Consider the following 19860-nt stretch of genomic DNA (forward strand, 5'->3'; position numbering starts at 1 on the left):
TATTCACCATCATACAAACAGACATGACATGAAACGCCCTCCAACTGGTCTTTACAACCCTCAAAACCTATGGGATTCACAGGGTGGCCTTTGCCTTTGTATACTGAATGAGAACCATGTGAAGGAGGGAATATCTGCCTTCTACGAGGGGATATTTTCCAGAGGGCTTTCATGTGAGACACAGACCCTTTTCCTGAGAACGTATCACCTGCTAACACCATCCTATAGGGTGGAGCTATGTGCTCCAACTGTGAGATTCATCCTGTCATGACATGTGACCCTATAGCATTACCATTCACAAGGTGTAAACAAATTCCCATTATACATTTATGTGAACCAAGACAGTCACAGGGCTTACTGAACACATAGCTATGTATCCAGCTATCTTATACCAGCTTTAAAAAAATGAACACTTCCCGCCAATCAATAATGTTTTATGTATATAGGGCATTTGGAGTGTGAAGATTTCTTTGTTTTACTAATCAGTTTCTATATGCAGAGTAGTTGTAACCATGGTAAGACAACCTGCTTGCATCAGTCAATGACTCTGGTAAGACCATGTGTCATAGACACTTGGGGGAGAAAAGGCTGGTTTTATCTGAGTTCCTGCTTATAACTGCAGGAAGTGGGTGTGTATTTAAACAAACAGTGGCTGCAGGAGAGACTACACAACCTAAGCTTTGTCTTTTAAGAGGATTTGACAGCCTGACTGGAGGCACAAAAATACATCTTTAATAAAAACATGATTTTAAAAGCTTTTATTTCATAGGGAAGAGAATAAAAGTCAAATGCTAGTGTTTGATTGAGCTCAATGGTCATTTGGGCTCAGCTTGTTCATCTTTGAGAGACTGTAAAGGCAAAGGGGAATTGTCGATGAATTTTTAAAAAAATAGTATAGGAAATGTGGATTGCCCACTGCTTCCATGGTTTCCTGGACTAGTTAAATTTATTTGGAAAATGAAGGCAGTATTTTAGAAAACAGTTCATCCCTAGCCCAAGTTCATCTGATAAGGGTACTGTGTACAAAGCAGTTAATTATACACATAAATAACATAAAAATAACTGTCATAAATTAAGAAGTCCAAGAGTCTCCCACCACACCAACAACTGAGAGGTGAGCCTGGCCTGTGTGGATGTAGAGAGGGTGTGGGCCAGGTAATCCACAGGCCAGCAGGACCCGTCTGAGTGCCATCTCTTCCTTAGGCTCCAGCCCCATCCTCAAAGCTTGCTCTCTAGAATGAGGTGCTGAGAAAGTGGCATCTTGTCTGAGACCAGGGAGACTGTAGCTTCCTTTGCCCACTGCTGGTTAGCTGCCAGGGACTCTGCAGAGTGGCTGCCCATATCTGTCTACATCCAGGAAACACAGTACCAAGGACAAAGTAAGGCAAGTTCATCTTCAAGTTCTTTTTGTGTATGGCATTAAAAACTGCTGAGAAGAGCAAGGCCAAACTCATCTCCTCTCCCCTTGCCTCTTTGTGTTCCTGTGCTGGGATTGTGGACATCATGATGGCAGCCTGGCCTGTTGCCCCTGGGATGGTACATGTATGTGCTGCCATGACCCCCAGAGCTGAGTGTGGCCAGCTTGTCTTCACTGTCATGATGACACCTTCAGCTTTCACACCACCCACACCTCTCTAGGTTTCTTAAATTACTAGCTACATTCTCTCCTGTAGAGCTGAACTCCTCCATTTCATAGGAAACTGGTCTTCAGACACAAACATTACCTTTGGAATTAAGGCTTACACAGAAAGAAAATGTGGGTTCACTCCCCATCTTTCATTCAGGGATGTGGCTAAATTGCAACGTGATACATGTTTGCATTGCAGAGGCTTGAGATGGCTCTGGGGGAGTATTGGGATTCGAGCATGAGGGTTCACTTTGCACACAACTGTGTGTGTCCTCACACAAGGCGCCTGTGCACAAGACAGGGACCAACATCTTACAGTGCAAACGACTTTATCATATTAAAATAAATCAATATTGGCCACAAGAGGGCTATAATACATAACGTGGTTATGAAATAAAATGAACCAACTGTTCATAAAATCAATCTATGGATATTCTCAAGATGCCTTTTGTGCCTGATCTAGGGGGTCTCCCATGAGGGTCAAGATACTTCTCACACAAGGCTTCAGGCCACAGTCCTGTGACAAACAAACTGAGACTTCAGAGGAAGAGTTACTTGACTTCTTTCTCCTGGCTTGTGAATCCAGGAGCAAGGAGAAACCTGGGTTTGCTTCTATGTGCTGCCTGAGAAGGCTAGCCACGTTTCCGTATCATCACTGGAGTGCTGAGAGGAAACAGATCAAATCTCCCTGGGCCTCAGGATATCACACCTACTTCTAGGACCCTGCTGTCTGTGTCCCTGAGCCCCATGACAATTACAGACCTCTGAGGGTGATACTGATGTCTGGCAAGACTGCACCACCTTGGGGAAGCACATGGTGGAACTCCACGGAGTGCTTTAAACTCCTGCTTATCAAAGGCAATGTCACAAGCTAAGCTGGTAACTTTGCAATGCTAACCCAATCTCAGTGACCCTGCCATGTGCATACTCTTCCTGTTTGGTTCCCAGCAAATAAACCTCAAGGCCTCAGAGCCCTCCCTGCAGCTCAGCCAGATCTGCAGCTGCATTATCAGTAGCTGTACATCTGCTGCTGTTCATTCTGTACCTGGGGTTGCACTGCCTGCTGCGGGGCTGCAGGAGCCTGTGGTGGCTGTAGCACATCTGTCTGGGGCACAGCCCGCCATGTCAGTGGGTGCTGCTCACTGAGCTGACTCCCCAGTGGTGTGATGGAGTTCACCAGTGTGGTGAGGTTGATAAAATGGGCCACTGACTGAGGGTTTGAAGCTTCTGGCTGTGGATGGATCTGGACATCATTTTGGCGGTTGTGCAACATGGCAGAGCCACTGACAGTGTCAAAGGTGACAGTCAGGATCGAGTTATCCAGCTGTAGCTGGCGTTCAGGGTTGGTAAGGTGTCCAACAGCCACTGGCTGTAGATTGGTAAACTGAGTCCCAGCTGTAGTGGTGATGGGGGTCACAGTGATGTTGGTCAGGCCGACAGAACTTGATGGAGTAGTCACACTGGGGTCCCCTAAGGTCACCACCACCTGCAAGAGTCACATGGAGAAAGAGACAATGAATTATTTCTGCAAAAAGGAGAAAGGAAGAATGTCACACAGTACCCTCCTGTGTGGCTGGAGGCATGATTTGTGCTGGAACTGCATGCTCAGGCATAAGAGCTAGAGCAAGGCCTGCACTGGGAAAAGCAGAGCACAGTCCTTGGAGAATTATACCGATGAAAAAGAGAAAGGAAACATGGACAGTTCTCAGAGGCACTGCTGGGATGGGAAATAAATGATTATCACTGACCAGAAAAAAAGAGTGAAACTGCTTACACCGATTCATGAGGACCTGAATGGTGTCCCCAGTGTCAACGTAAACACCAGGTGCAGCAGGAGAAACAGGGGCAGATCACAACATACGCATGCACAAAGCAAGCCTGAAAAGCTAGGGAAGCCAACCCTTTATCTTCATCCGCCCTCTGACCTGCCTGTCTTATGGCCTGCGAAAATACTGTGTAGTTATGGAGGCAGCCATACCTGCGGTTTCCCTCATACCTAGTGCTGAAAGGCGAGCTGCATGCAAGCAGTTTACTGCAGAATCATTATCTCCAAAAATGAGGCACACATGGAAGAAGTGGGATCTCAAAAGACAAAGTGATAGGTAAGCAAAGCAGGGACTGCAGAGAAGCTGGTGGCTGCCCAGGTCCTGCTCCTTGACAGGCCCCTTGGGGTACCCAACTGGGAACCATGACTCGGTCTCTCACCACTAAAGTGTCACACGGTTATTAGCATGGATTGTGTGAATTGGAGGTCACAGCTTGCATGAGACAATGACTCCATGGAGAGTGAGGGAACCGTTGTGGACACCGACGTGGATGCATGGCAGGACTCAAGTACACAGGAGCTACCCCTGACATAAACAAAGGCACCAACCAACCTGTTGGATACTCTGCACAGCAGAGTTTGTCTACATCACCCACACTGCCGGAGAACTCTGGCTCCTTTTCTGGGTACTCGCTGAAGGTGGTGTCCTCAGGCACTGGAGCCCCTGCCTCTTCCTCTGGCTTCTGCTTTCTCTTGTGGCTGCGCTTGGTAGCTTTCCCATGCTTACCCTCTGCCAGTTCTTCCTGCTCCAGACCCAGTGCAGGCTGTGAGGAGACCGATATCAGTAACCACCAGGGCAGTGGCTTACATCTAGACGGGGGCCAGAGCATCATTCACTGCCCAGACACACTCATGTGTTATCAAGTTGTCACATGGCTACTTTGTGTTCAAATAGGAACATCATTAAAGAAGTATTTCCCTTGTGGGGAGCTCAGATCAAGGAAAATGCTTGTGAGTCACTACCTACAGCAGGAACACCAGGTGTAAATGCTTGATTAAAACTAAGCAGGCATTTTCTGCTCCTTTCTGTTCAGGCTTATTCTTTCCCTTACACAGTTCTGAGAGTGTCACTAAGATGGGCTGCAGGATTCTTTGCCCTGTCACTGGTACTCTGTGCTCCTGTGCGGTCCTAGGAGCAGAGAGACCTCCCAGGAGCTGGTCAGAGTACGGTGATGGGGAGACTTCATTCCCACTCTCACCGATGAGTTGTCAGGCACATAAATGGCTCATAGAAGGGCTAGATATGGATTCTGTCCATTAATTCCCTAAGACATGGGCACCTGAACTTGTGGGACACTCATCAGCACAAGTAAAAGCACTCAGGTACAGACGTCTTAAACACAGTGTAACATAGTCTCTTTGAGATTAAAAATAAAACTGTCATAAAAATATTAAGTACATCCAGGCCTGGGATTTTAGCATTTGAGAGGTAAAGGCAGGAGGGTCAGGAGTTCAAGGCTAACCTTGGCTGTTACATAGCAGGCTCAAGATCAACCTGGACAACATAAGATCCTGTCTCAAAACAAACAAACTGAGAAAAAGCACTGGGGAGGTAGAGGCAGGTGGAGGTCTGTGAATTCAAGGCCAATGAGGTCTACATAGAGTTCCAGGACAGTCAAGTATACATAATGATGCCCTGTCTTAAAAAAAAAAAAATTCTAGGTTTGCTTAATATAGTTAAGTTTGCTTAAGACAATTTAATCATAATAAAATTTTCTAGAAATGATCAATTAAAAAAATCTTTAGATTTGTTTTATGTATATGAGTGTTGCTTGTATATATGTGTGTGAACACATATGTGCACCATGTATGTGCCTGGTGCCCACAGATATCAGAAGAGGGATTGGATTCCCTAGAACTAGAGTACAGATAACTATGAGCCACCATATAGTTGCTGAGAACTGAACCCAGTCCTTTGAAAGAGCAACAAATGTTCCTAACCACTGAACCATCTCTCCAACCCTGCAAGCTACCTGTTCTTTCTTTTGGTTTTTCAAGACAGGGTTTCTTTGTGTAGCTCTGGCTGTCCTGGAACTCGCTCTGTAGACCAGGCTGGCCTTAAACTCAGAGAGATCCACCTGCTTCTGCCTCTCCAGTACTGGGATTTAAGGCGTATACCACCACTGCTTAGTACTACCTGTTTTCTCAAGACATATACACCAGCATCCAAACATCTGAAGTCACAGAAAATACAACAAAACTTAGGGACATAGTCTAGAAGGATCTGGGAGGAAGGCCAACCAAATGCCAGTGAGACTGTGCTGATATGTAAGGTATGGTCAATGGTGTGTCTGGAACCTGCTCCTATATGTGGTCTATTCCCTCAGGGTCCACTTGGTATGTGAGGTCTGCTCCCCTCACACCCCAGCCTTGTAGGTATGCTCTGTGTTGCTTACCTGGACAATGCCGATGGAGGAGGCGTCGATGGTGGTAGTCTCAGGGAGGTGGTCCAGATCGTCAATCCGCACAGCGAGGACCTGGAAGAGGCACAGGGCAGTGAGTAGGGTTGCTGTGCCTATCCAGTGGCTGCCTTGTAGGAGTCCAAACTCACTGTGTGAGGGCTACTGCTGCAGGGCACTGGCAGCTGACAAACTCACCTCTGCTTCTGAGCAGATTTTTGTGGGTCTAACACTATTCTTTGGCCTACTGTATGTAGCTATGTGCATGTCAGCTTTGTAACAAAGCAAGGGCCTAGTCCTGCCTTTCCTTTATCAGCCCCAGTCACAAGGGTCCTTAGCATCCAACAGTCACTCCATGACCTGCCCTACAAGCCCACATGGCCTCCTACTCTTCCCAGTGTCCTATCCATCCATGGCAAGCAACACTAGTCAGCTGCTCACACTCATTGCTTATCTCGTAATTGGTGTCTAAATCCTACTGATGCTAAGTCTGTATCTGTTAAAGGAAATAAAGCTCACCAAGGTGTTCACTTTACATTCCCCCCCCCACAACCTACAAAAATCCCAGTTCCCTGCAATACTTTGGGTACAACTTCTTTTGTGACCCTCATGCTCAGAAAGTTGCCCTTTTTAGGAGTCTAGTAACTTTTGTTTGTTTGTTTTTGTTTTTTCGAGACAGGGTTTCTCTGTATTGCTTTGGAACCTGTCCTGAAACTAGCTCTGTTGACCAGGCTGGCCTCGAACTCACAGAGATCCACCCGCCTCTGCCTCCCAAGTGCTGGGATTAAAGAAAGGCATGTGCCACGAACACCTGGCTATCGGTCTAGTAACTTTAACTATTTATCTAGTTTTGTTGTTTTGAGAAGAAGGTGGTTGGGCTGGGGCTTAGTCTACTGAGTGCTTGCCTAGCATGCATGAAGCCCTGTGTTCAAGGTTCAGCACCACATAAAACCAGGTGTGGTGATGCATGCCTGCAATCCAGCACTCTGAGAAGTGGTAGAAGGATTATAATTTCAAAGTCATCCTCAGATACATAGTGAGTTCTAGGACAGTCTGGGCTACACATGATCCTGTCTCAGGAAGAAGAACAAAAAAAAAAAAACCAAAAAAACAAAGCAGATGGTATAGTTCAGACATAAGACCAGGGCTCACTCTTAAACTCACAGTGCATCACGACAAAGGATCTCAGAGCAGAGCAGGCACCCCAAACCCACAGTGCGGCCAGGCCATGCTACGGAGAGATGGAATGAGCTCCCCCAGGCTAACCTCAGGGTGCTTGCGCCGCATATGTCTGCTCATGGAGGCCCGGGTGGACACCTTGGTGCCACACAGCTGGCAGCTCTGTGCTTCTACCTTGTCATGGGTGAGCTGGACATGTTTCTGCAGCATGTACTCCGTGACATACTTCTTGTCACACACGGAACAGGTCCACTGTTTGCCTACTTCTCACACACATAAGAAAAGAAAAACGCAAGTCAGCAGAGAGCCACTAATGCTTCAGTTACCCCCCAAGCCAGGCATCCACCATCCCCTCTGCTCCTCTAGGGAGCCATTACCTTGTCAGACCACTTGGATAACACTGCCCAAGACTAGCAGGAATAACTGACTTTTGTCCTTGAAGGACAGACTCTGGAAAGGTACAGCAGGGCTGCATTAAACCAAGGGGGTCCTATTCTACAAGGGTTTATGAAACAGAGCTTGGACATCCTGAACCATCCTTGGGTTACCTGTGTGGATGAGCTTGTGTGTCTCCATTGTGTTCCTCTCACTGAATGTCTTTCCACACAATTCACACATAAAATCTTTAATTCCTGCAGGAAAAGTCATGTTCAATTCACATGCTTAGTGAGTTTTAAGTATACGCAAAGGACATCTCTGCTTCAGAATTTGTAGCACCCCAGGAGAATAGTAAATTGTCAGAAGAAAGTTAAAAAAAAAAAAAAAATCAGTATTCCCAAGTTTACCCAGAAAATCGTGGCCTCAAAAATTTAGCCCTTTATATGACACTTTGTAATTTTAAAAATGAAGAGATTTGGGAAAGCCCAAGAACACAGATGTAAAGAAGAGAGCCCAGGGGTGGAGACAGCAACAGTTTCTCTAAGGATAATTCACTTATACTCCTAATTAGCCTCAAAAGGCCTTGGGTAGCTTATGAGACATGCTGTAAGAGATTAAACAGCAAGAGAAAGTCAGGACCCAAGGCAAGATTGGGAATGTTTCCTTGAGAGACAGCAGAGCTGCTGTGGTCACACAAAGTGCCAGGGGATTCCCCTCCACCACCACCACTATCTACCAGCACATCCATAGCATTAGCAAGATAAAACACAATCCATCCCAGGATGCAAGGATGATTTGATGTATGCAAATGGGCAAATGTGATGTGGCACATCAACAGAATGAGGGACCAAAATATCAGTGGATATAGACTTTGATGATCATCTCAATTAAGTGCAGAAAAAGCATTTGATAAAATAAAATGTCCCTTCAAAATGTTAACAACCCAGGTAAGAAGGGTCATACCTCAGCATGAGTTATGAATGGCAAACCTAGAGCCAGCATTGTGCAACAAGGGAGGCATTCAAGCAAACTTTATTGCAGTCTAAAAGGAGACAAGGCGGTGGTTCCCATGCTTGTAGTCAAGATGGCACCTCATGTTTTAGCACAGCCATTAGGCAAGAGAGGAACAAAAACAAGCATGCAGGAAGAGTGGAAGTCAAATCATCCCTATTTGTTCACAGCATGTCTCCATGTGGGAAATCCTGAAGATTCCGCTAAGATCTTCTGAACCGATAGAGAATTAGAATTACATCACACAAAAATTCACATGCAAAGAATTGAAGGCTGAGGATGTATAGCTCAGTGAGCAGAGTGCTCATCTGGCATGCACAAAGCCCTGGGTCTGACCCTGTGTACTGCATAAACCAGGTGTGGCAGCGCACCCCTGTAATCTAGCACTCAGACAGCAGAGATAGGAGGATCCAGGAGTTCCAGGTCATCTTGAGCTACAAAGTGAGTGCAAGGCCAGCCTCTGGGGGGAGGGAGGGGAGAAACACACACACACACCAACATTTATCTGCTGGGGAAGAAATCATGAAAACATACACCATTTATATGTAGGAAAATGTTATGAACCCTGTCATTTTGTACAGAAAAAAAAAAAAAAAAATCCCGAGAGTCAGTAGGAAAGTTCAGGTTAGTCTTTTAGCAGATGCTTCTAAAAACAATAATTTCCATATTCAGGACAGGATTCTGTGCTCAGTAGTTCAGTCTCCAGATACACAACAGATTGTGACAAAAGGTATGCAATCTCTCATTGGTGTACACTGGATTCATCATAAATTTACCAAGTTAAGACTTCTAAACTCTTTCAAGCTTAGACCTGAAGATCTGAAAAATGTGGCGGGGACTCCTGGCACCCACATGAACTACACACTTTTACCAGAATAATTAGTACAACAAGGTGTCAACACTGGGAAAAAGATACAATCAAGATGCTGGGTTAGTGAAAGAACATGTTAGTATTTAGGCATTTATACTGGCCTGCTTTAAAAAAAAAAAAAATTACAGCAAATTATCCATCAAATTCACAAGAGCATCCCTTCAGGTATACTAAATTGAAAGTGGTCAAACACCTGATGAAGGGTCCAGTCCATGGCACTGCCACAAGGACTTCCAACAAAGAGGAGCTGTCCATCTGTCCATCATGTGCCTCAGGAGCATTAGAGTGCTCCAGGCAGGCCTGGAACTCACAGAGATCTGCCTGCTCTGCCTCCCAAGATTAAAGACATGAGCCACCACTGACTAGCTTAATGAATACTGTTAAAATGTCAACACAAAGTGGTTTACGGATTCAGTGAAATACACCAATGGCTTCTTCATAGAAGCAGAAAAGCAACCTTGAAGTTTGTGCAGAAGCCTGGCAGACAGCAGAAGTGACCTGAGACAAAAGAGCTGCAGGTCCCAGTACCTGGTTTCAAGACACTACCAGAGTCACAGGTACAAAACCATAATGGTACAAAACTCACACAGCCACAGAACAGACCCTAAAATAAAGTCACACATGTGTATAGTCAACTGAACCTCAACAAAGGTGCCAGGAAAACTGGATGTTTACATTCAGAAACTTCAAACTTGACCCTTTTCTCTACAAAACCCAACTTACAATGGGTCAGAGATTAAATACGAGACATTGGTACAGTGATGGCTATTTGAGATGAACACTGAAGTCCAGGAAACAAAAACAAAACTATACATCAAACCATGAGACTTTTCCAGAGCAAAGGAAAAAGCTCACAGATCAGAAACAACAGAATGAGGAAGACATCTGTCAGCCAGTTACCTGACAGAAGGTTTATTTGAACAAAGCATAATGAGTCAAAACTTTAGAAACAAGCAATGCAAGCTACAAAAACCAGTAATGATCAGAATAGACACAAATATATGGAAAATGATCACTACCATCAAAATTCCAGTGAAAATCCATCTCACCGTAGTTATAATGGCTATTATTAAAAGTAAAAAACATGCTGGTAGTGGTGGCTCATGCCTTTTCTCCCACCACAGGGGAAGCAGGTGTATCTCAATGAGTTCTAGCCAGCATGGTCTATAGAGTAAGTTCTAGAACAGCCAGGGCTACACAGTGAAAGCCTATTTTGAAAACTAAAACCAAACCAAACCAAAATAACAACAACAAACACCCAGAGAGATGTGAAAAAAAAAAAAAAGATCTCACACTGGTGACTGGTGGTAAGATGGGTTTGTGATTCTCTGCAGACATGAGGCACCCCAGTAAGTGGCTATAATTTTCAGGGGTCCAGCCAAAGACACTGGCAAACTCATAAAAAGGTGCCTGGCACAGACCTTTACCACTCACACTGGGGGGTTTTGCAGACTTGGCAGAGCTGGGCCAGGACACACCTGTGTGCCGCTTGTAGTGCTTGAGCATGTTCACTTTCTGGGCAAACTTGCGGTGACATTCTTTGCACTCATACTCCTTGATGCCCTTGTGCAGCTTCATGTGGTGGCGCAGCGCATGCTTGGTCTTCATGCCTACAGGACGCAGATCCGAATGAGTGCCAGACTCCCCAGAACTTGCCCCATGACATTTGTGTCCCATCCCACACCCATGAAGCACCCATCTAAATCCAGTGGGCACAACTCCCACAGACACAGAACTGGCTTGGAGAAATAGGCTGTGGCCTCACCGCAGAGGGTGCTGCTACTCCACTAGATGAACAACTCACAGAGTTAACACCTCAGGAGGTCACTAGAGATTTATTGTGACATTAAGATGGCAGTGTGCCAACAACAGCTCCTAAGATGATGCAGTGAGATGTACAGGACGACTAGGGCTTTTTAATCTGTCTTGATGACACCAAATCTACATTCAATGAATTATTTTTAAAAATGCCATTCTCGCTGGGTGGTGGTGGCACACACTTTTAATTCTAGCACTCACGAGGCAGAGGCAGGAGGATCTCTGTGAGTTTAAGGTCAGCTTGGTCTAAAGAGCAAGTTCCAGGACAGCCAGAGCTACATGAAGAAACCCTGTCTCAAATAAAAAGAAAAGCCATTCTGTAAAAAAGTGTGTGTGTGTGTGAGTGTGAAAGACACACAGAGAAAATGAGTGTAGGAACATACAAGGTCAGAGGGCAACTCTCCAGAGTCAGTTCTTGTCACCCTGTAAGTAATGCAGGGATCAAACTCAGGTCATTATGCCTACATCCAAGCACCTCTACCCATCACAGCATCATGTCAGACCACTACTTTTAACTTATTGCTGCCAATCTCAGGCATTGAAACAATCCAATGCGTGACTTCAACCGGAAGGTGAGGAAAGGGTGAAGCATCCTCACCCAGCCGAGGTCCAGCTGGGTGAGTGGTGGTGGCACTGGCACAGTAAGTACATCAGGGCAGGCCGCAGCAGTACTAGTCACAGCTCCCTTCCCAGTGCACAGACCAGCAGTGTTACCACGCTGGGTGGGAGCAGTGGGTCAGAGTTCACTCTCATCTCCAGCCTCACCTGGACAATAGCACACCCAGCCCCGTTTAGTCACTACTCATCTTCACCTATCAGTGGAAAGCTGGCTTCAGACAACCCACCTGAACCACAGGGCTGGACAAGTCAGAGAGAGCAGGGGGCACAAGAATCTCACCCCGAGCCTCCCAGCTGTCAGTCCCTGGCTGGGTAAAGTGCCAGGCCTTTCTGACTGTGGAGAACAATTTTACCTTAATTTACCCCTCTTCCCAAACCCTCCAATTAAAAGCGTCACCCCACTATAACTGCCCAGGGACAAAAACCACAGGTAATGACAGATCCAGCCAAAGCTTGGCTACCCTGAAGACTATTCTTTAGGAAACTGGCTTGTTCTTGATCCCTCTCCGGCCCTGCCTCCATCACATCTAGGCTCTGTTCAAAACAGTGTCACCCGGTATCGCTGTCTGCCTTGCAAAGGACTGAAGTCAGTGGGTACAAATCTCACCCTTGAAGGTCCAACATCTATTCATAACTGCAATGCTCTTACAATTTATGTACCAGGCATCAGAGACCAGGGTGTACGCTAGACACAGCCCTCTAGCTTCACAGGATTCTGTTCTAAGTGAGACTGGGGGATGAGAGAACCCACATAGTATGCGGAAAGAGAAGGGAGAGATAGGCAGAGCCAGCAGGAAGGGGCTTGGGGAGAGAGGTTGTATGCAAGGTCATCCTTGGTTACACATCAAGCAGGAGGTCAGCTTGGGCTACATGGCCCTGTCTCAAATAACAGAACTTGAAACATCCAGCTTTTTTTTTGTGTTTTTTTTTTTTTTTTTTTATAGGCTATAGAGTTATCTTATGGATAATTTTGTGGTACATGATATAATTTTGAGAAAGACGGTTTCCTGTGCCTGGGACCCTGACCCCCTTTCCCAAGAAGACTCATGATTCCTAGCAGCCACCCACTGTCGTGGGCACAGATTATGTCTAGGTTTAGGTCTACAATTTTAGTGATCATAAGCAAGCTGGATGCATGCTCTAGTAACCTGAGATTTCCCATGGCTCCAGGGATACCCTGTGGCTCAGAGGGACCTCCTGGGCCTCCAAGCACACACTCACCTTTCCCGCACTCAGCACACAGGTACTCTCGGATGTTGTCGTGCACACGCATGTGTTCTTTTAGCATGTCTTTCCTGGCAAAGGACTTCCCACACTGCTCACAGGCATGGCTTTTCACACCTGTAAACAAACACAGCAGTGCCTGAAAGCTCTAGCCAGCAAGAGGTCTCAGAAAGAGGTCTCTGCTAGAAGCACAATGACACTGTGGGCTGCCTTTTCAACATGTTCCATGGGAATTCTTGGCATGAGAAGGCCCTGAGAACCTGGCGTGGACACAGGTGGGTGGAAAGAGATGTGCTGCAGGTAGCAGGGGGAGGCCAGGATAAAAGCTAGAGAGATGGGGATGCAGTGTGGGAGTCAGGGTGTGGCTGTCTGTACATGGACCCAGGGAGAGTGATGCAGGTAGGAATCCTGCTGCTGCACAGGTGAGCTGGCATCACACATCACTGCAGGAGCATATTACCTGTGTGGATGAGTTTGTGGCGTTCCAGGTTCCCGATGCTGTTGAAGATCCGCCCACAGATCTCACAGGGATGAATGTACCTGAAAGTAGAGACAAACCTCAGGAGCCCCATTAGAGACTCATCCACTGTGAAATCTTTGTCTGCTGAGGGTCTGCTCTGCTGTGATGGGCATGTGTGAAAGCTCCTTTATCAATGGAGGCAAGGCAAGTAGCTTGAATGTGGCTCAGATGGGTTGTCTAAAGTCAGCTTTCCACACTGAATTGTGTCCCCCTAATTGTTGTTAAAGCCCCAGCTCAGAATGTGGCTGGCTGAATGTGGAGACAGGCATTGACAGGGCAATCAAGGTAAACCGGGCCATTATGGTGACTCCAGGCCTTAAGGAAAGGAGATAAGAGGCACAGAAGGCTGAGCCTACGAGGCACAGAAGATGCCATGTGCTAGTCAAGGAGAGTTTAGGAGCAGCCAACCCCAAGATACTTAATATGAGACCCCAGGCTCCAGGACTCTGAGGTGTGAGGTACTTGGTCTCGGCAGCTCTAGGAGATGGATCCAGTCATCTAGTTGCTCACTACATAGCCCTGGCTATGGGCTGACCTTTGACATGGAGCAGTATTAACAAAACCTAGCTACAGTGGAAAGGCTATGCTGGCTTGTAAAGGAGATTAGGGTGAGAAATGAGGCCTAGGAAGCCAGGTGCCCCAAATATCTGGCATATGATGACCCAGTGATTATGACTTGCCAGGCTAAGCACTGTGGCTTTGCAAGAGTCCCCCTCTTGGTCACAGCCCTGGAGTCTTACTTCTGCACATTGGGGTCAGGCAGGTTCTCTCGGTGGATGACCATGTGGGCATGGTAGGTGGCCTTGAGTGCAAAGCGCCGGTGGCAGATGCTGCAGCCATGACCCTTCTCCTTGTGTACCTCCATGATGTGCTTCAGATACTCCTTCCCACGGCCGAAGGTGAGCTGTAAGCACACAGGGTGGAGGCTGCTGAAGCACTGCCATCTCTGGGCATCTCTGTTACACGGGAAGGTCAGTTACTCATGACGGGGAAGGGGGATGGCAACGATGAGACAGAAGCATGCCGCTTACAGAAGACAGGCTGCTGGGAACTCAGGTCATGAGCTGCTTGGAATCAACTGTCCTTCCTGAAAGCATGCACCCTGTCTTGTGTAGCATGGACCAGCTTCAGGCTGGTTGGGGCAAGGCATCCCCCGTCTGAGGCCAGTGAGGCTACTTAGGTCAGTTCCCAGGACACGGCCCCTCCCAGTCAGTGCTTCACTTTGTGCACACCAAGCTGCAATGGGCTGTGATGGGTGTGAGGCCCAAGGCTGCCATCCCTAAGTCCAAGTGACAGGGACAACCTTTAGTGACATGGACAAAGCAGTGCTGTAGGTTCCCCACAGCTCCATGGTCACAAACTCCTCCCCTGCAGCTGTGCTTACAGTGGGCTGTTGAGTACCTGGCACCTCTTGCAGCTGTATTTGTGTGGCTCAGAGTCCGCACTCTCATCAGAGTTGTCATCATTCTCCTCCGAGGAGATCCCGATCTTGCCGATGAACTCCTCCCGCTGGTGGTCATCCATTAGTGCAATGTCCTGAAGGACGGTCACAATCCCAGCCTTTATTGCAATGCACTGGGGCCTTGGTCAGTACTTTTGGGGAATCAATTGTTTGCCTAGTGAACTATATCTATGTCTCTCTGAATGGCACTGGCCTTGGTCATCCTGTGGTACAGGTACTTAGCAGCTGTCAGGGTCATTATGCTATCTGACTAGCAAAATCCCACTTAGGTAGAGTCCTGGAGGACACCCTGGGCTGCTGCACCACTGCTCTGGACTACATTCTACTTTGCACTGGGCCTTTGACTCGGAGAGCTGCTTCTTTCACCTGTCCTCATCCCCAGTCTTCTCTACCCTAGGGCTCTAGCACAACTCTTTTCCCTAAAGGCAGGGAGGCAGCAGAGTGCACCCTCCTTACACGCATTCTTCTGGGAAAGGCCCAGGTCAGAAAGACTCTCTGTTTGGGCAGGTATGATAGTGGAAGTCTGTATGAAGAGTCTCCGGTGGTTATGCCAACAACTACGGAAGGACACGGCAGCAATCTGAACACCAGTGTTCACACGTTACGACTTTACCTGAGGCGACAGTGTGAGGGAGTAGGAAGTAGACCCTTTGGGGAGTGACAAGGTCTGACAGTGGGGCACCATGAGAGGACACGGTAAGAAGGTGATGTATGGATGAGGAAACCCTGCACAGACTCTTAACTTCCCAACACCACAACTGAGAAGTGCAGTATGTTGTGAGTGCCTCGTCCTTGTAGCATAAAAGCTAACACAAACACTGGCGAGGCCAGGTCACTGAGTGTCTCCCGCATGGGACCTGCACCTTGAAGTGGACGTGGATGTGGTCCCTGAGTACGTCCACTCGGAAGAACTTGCGCCCACAGATCTCGCAGGTGTATTTCTTGTCACCGTGGGTCAGCAGATGTTTGTTCATGTTGCTCCGGCAAGAGAACACCTGGGGACAGAGAGCCAGTACAGTGAAAGGCTATTGGATATACGCAGGAGCCAATCCCTGTGGCCTACCAGATAAGCTATTACCAAGCCTAGGACATCTAGCAAGTTCTTCTAGACTTATGGTTTTTCCTTTCCCTCCCTCTCTCCTTCTCTCCCTCCCTTTGAGATAGGGCTTCTCTCTGTAACCACCCTGGCTGCCCTGGAACTTGCTCTGTAGATCAGGCTGGCCTCAAACTCAAAGATCCACCTGTCTCTGCATCCCAAGTGCTGGGATTAAAAGATGTGTGCCACCACCATCTGGCTAAACTTATGGTGATTTAGATACCCACTCACACCACAATACAGGACACCCTGTCTCCAGTCTCCAACTGCAACGAGAGCACAGCAGAGTGCTTGCACTGAGTTAAACAGCTCACTGGTGCACAGCCTACTATGGAGCCATGCAGATACACCTGCAATTTTTACAATGTAGATATAAAAGAAGACACTCAACTCAGTTTGAGTACCATTTCATGTTGCTTTCCATTTCCAGCCTAGAGGGATGGATGCAGCATCCACACTAGTCTTCCGAGAGCCATGTAACAGCCAACCCTGAGCTGGGGCTGGGAACATGGGGTCTACAAGGCAGATATACAACCATCACCAGGGGCCCAGGAGCCCCATTGATCATAGAGCATCCAATGGCAGGCCTTTCCTCAGATGAGGTGCCCTGGGACCTACTTGTTTATTGCCATGGGCTCCACCTCCCTGTCCCTGTACCATCTGCCCCCAAACCCACAGTTTAAGTTCAAAGACCCCACATGGCTTCACTGCTCTGCTGATCCATAGGCTTTGGCTTGCTCTGTGGGCTCAAAGAAGCCAGGAAATATCATGAAAGCAGAACTTTCTATTTCCCCTTAAAAGCATCACTGGATCAGTGCTGCAACATGATCACAGTCAGGAGCGGCCAGCCATGTGGGAATGGGTTTCCCAGTGTGGTGTTGCCCAGGTGTCAATGCTACTCTATGTCAGTAGCTCCCTGTGTAGCTTTGACAGGCTCAGCAGTAACCCCGCCTAGATCACACACAAAGAGTACACATTTGCATAGAGAACCCTTTCTAGACCCTGTATCCCAGCAGGTATGTGCTCTGTGTGGTAAGAGACATGATTGCTAGTCCTCTGGGGATACAGCTAGTACTTCCAGTTACCTGAGTTATCAGAGTTTAGTCTAATCAACAAGCAATGGCATTTCCAGTTAAGAACAGGTGTTCATGAGTGAAGAATGGGATAATGTGTATGCGGTAGCCAGGCCAGGGGCTGGGAGCTCCAGATGCCTACACCATAGACATGACCACGGCCAGGGTAGATCATATGGGGACACCTGCAAACAGCACAGGCTATCCAGACAAGAATACTTAGTTAGCATCTACAACCTAACCTTGATCACCATGGGGTGGGCTACCCCTAACTTAGAAAATACTACCTGGCCCCTGAGCAGGAGTGGCCAGCATGGCCAGCATAAAGCCCCAGGGCATCTTGCCTCTTCAATTTGGATATGAAGACAAGGTACAAACACGCATAAGGCACAAAAAAAAAAAAAAAAAAAAAAAAAAAAAAAAAGAAAAAAAGAAAAAAAATTCTCACAGATTTATTGGAAACCCATTTCGGGTGGCAGAGACCAAAATGCCAAATGTGCAAACCTGAGAGACACTTCAATTAAAAACAAATGATGTATATTGGTAGTCCCTGAACACTCCTGCTCTAGCAGGTGCTAACCTTTTGACACTGAAATATGGTTACTGTCTACAAAGTTCATACTTAAGAACTGCACAGTAGAACTGAAAGTCAAAAAAGAAACCACTTGGTACTGCTTAGTTTTCTGGTCAATTTGGCATAAGCTAGAGTCAGCTCTGAGAAGAAAACATCAGTTGAGAAATACCTCATCAACCTGACCTGTAGGCAAGTCTGTGGGGGCGTTTTCTTGATAACTACTGATGAAAGACTAGCTCATTGTGGGCAGTGCCACCCTGGGTTGGTAGTTATGGGTGCTATAAGAAAGCAAGCTGAGCAAGACATGGAGAGCAAGTCAGTAAGCAGTACTCATTTATGGCTTCTGCTCTAGTTCCTAATTGAGTTCCTACTCTGACCTCCCTCCATGATGGACTATAAACAACTCTTTCCTCTTCAAGTTGCTTTTGGTCAGTTTACCACAGCAACCAACACTTAACTAGGACATGTGTTATGCCTTAAATGTACGATTATGCATTAGGCTGCATTCACAGCTATCTGGAGATACCTACAAGTTTCCTGGACAATGTTCACTGTTTGCAGCTCTGAACTTGAGTTTAGAGAGTGGGGACTTGCCATCCAATACCAACGGTAACTACAGAATATTACCTTGCCACACACTGGGCATCCAGAAGGTTCCTTCTTGTAACGAACCAGGCTTTCCCCACTGGCCTCCAAGTCTTCTCTCTTCACTCTCCGCACACCTGAAAACCCAGACCAGACAGGAAGTATGAGGCCACATGGTACAGGACAGATCCCAGAACTGCCTGGGAACTATGCTCAAAGTATTGTGGTACCAGAAATGTAAGAGGCTGATGGGGGTGGGAGGGGTTAGGGTTAGTTTGAGTTCATGGGCAATATAGCAAGACTCATCTGGCCATGTGGTAGTGGTCTAACCCTGAACCTGGTCAGGACAGCCGAAACTGTTACACAGAGAAACCCTATCTTGAAAAATCAAAAAACAACAACTCCATCCTCAACCAAACAGTTCCATCTAACCAAACAAATGACAAATGTGAGTGGTACACCTAGTCCAGCTAGGTTCATCACAGAAAGCAGTGACTTCCAGCAGAGCCCAGAGCATCCTTGTTTCTAAGAAACTGCTCTGTGTTGGGTCTGAAGGAATCTCATGGCCAGGTCAAGTCCAACTATGGCATTGACCTCAAGAGAAACAATTATTACCACCACTTTATGAGCAGGAAAACTAAGGTGTAATGATTTGCCATGGTTCTCAGAGGCTTGGTGGAGCCCAGAGTATACTCCTCAGAATCTCATGGGACCATGCTGTAGGTCTTTATGAACCAATAGGGAACCAAAGGTCGGGGGAAAGCAAAGTGCAGGAACTTTGTGACCTGGTCTTGTTTTCACAAACTCATGCACATATATTTGGCGGTTATGCTTTCTACATAGCCTGAATTCATTCTGTAAATGGTGGTTTCGAGGAGTTTGATTCTTAGTGGGGAAAATAAGGATAACCTTAATTAGAATACTGACATTAACCGCTGTCCTCATTCTACCCTTGCTGCTGCCTCATATGTGCAGAGAGAGCTGACTCTGCTGGGTCTTTCTCTGACCTAGTTTACTATGTAGACTGACGGCCCCCTACCCACCAGCACACTCCACTCTGTTTACATGGCTGAGTCTGCTGCATATACGACACCATATTGGCTTTTCTTATACTCTACCACACTAAATGCATTCTTCACAGTATTAAAAGCCTCTCTAAAGGAATACTTCAAATAACTGCCTAACAGTCAACCCCAAAGCAGTCCAGCTGATTTGTTCCCCCTGCTCCTAGCACTTTCCTCTGCGCATGGCGCTGTTAACGCCATTCTATGACCCCTGGGATTGGGAAGAGGGTCACCAGGTCAGAAGGAAGGCATCTCAGGTCCCAGGCTCACCATCCAGGTGCCGCCTCTGGTGGTCCAGCATGACATCCTTGCGGTAGAACATCTTACTGCAGACCTCACAGGCAAACTTCTTGTCCCCATGTTTCTTCTTGTGTTTGGAGAGGTTGCTGTTGGTGGAGAAGAATCTGAAACACATCTCACATTGGAACGTCTTGTCATCTGTCCAGAGAGTAAACAAACATACAATGTGCGGTAAATCACCCCTGACCAGGCTCCAGCATGTGTGCCTCAGCAGGGTGGAAAGACGTGTCAAAGCA

The 19860-nt window shown here is 47.0% G+C and overlaps 1 protein-coding gene across 1 annotated transcript in view; it reads right to left on the reverse strand.

The window, feature by feature from the left end:
* Positions 1–2301: 2301 nt before the first annotated feature.
* Positions 2302–19860, reverse strand: part of Prdm15 (PR/SET domain 15) — a 53152-nt gene continuing 35593 nt past the window's right edge. The window contains 14 exon segments of the mRNA XM_051191965.1: positions 2302–3113; positions 4006–4035; positions 4037–4216; positions 5849–5929; positions 7118–7293; positions 7579–7662; positions 10769–10900; positions 12948–13067; positions 13411–13490; positions 14211–14374; positions 14872–15006; positions 15796–15927; positions 18303–18397; positions 19595–19762. Coding sequence (XP_051047922.1) covers positions 2637–3113; positions 4006–4035; positions 4037–4216; positions 5849–5929; positions 7118–7293; positions 7579–7662; positions 10769–10900; positions 12948–13067; positions 13411–13490; positions 14211–14374; positions 14872–15006; positions 15796–15927; positions 18303–18397; positions 19595–19762 — 2054 coding nt within the window. The 3' untranslated portion in view covers positions 2302–2636.

This window comes from Phodopus roborovskii, unplaced genomic scaffold (assembly GCF_943737965.1).
Source record: "Phodopus roborovskii unplaced genomic scaffold, PHOROB, whole genome shotgun sequence".
NCBI lineage: Eukaryota > Metazoa > Chordata > Mammalia > Rodentia > Cricetidae > Phodopus > Phodopus roborovskii.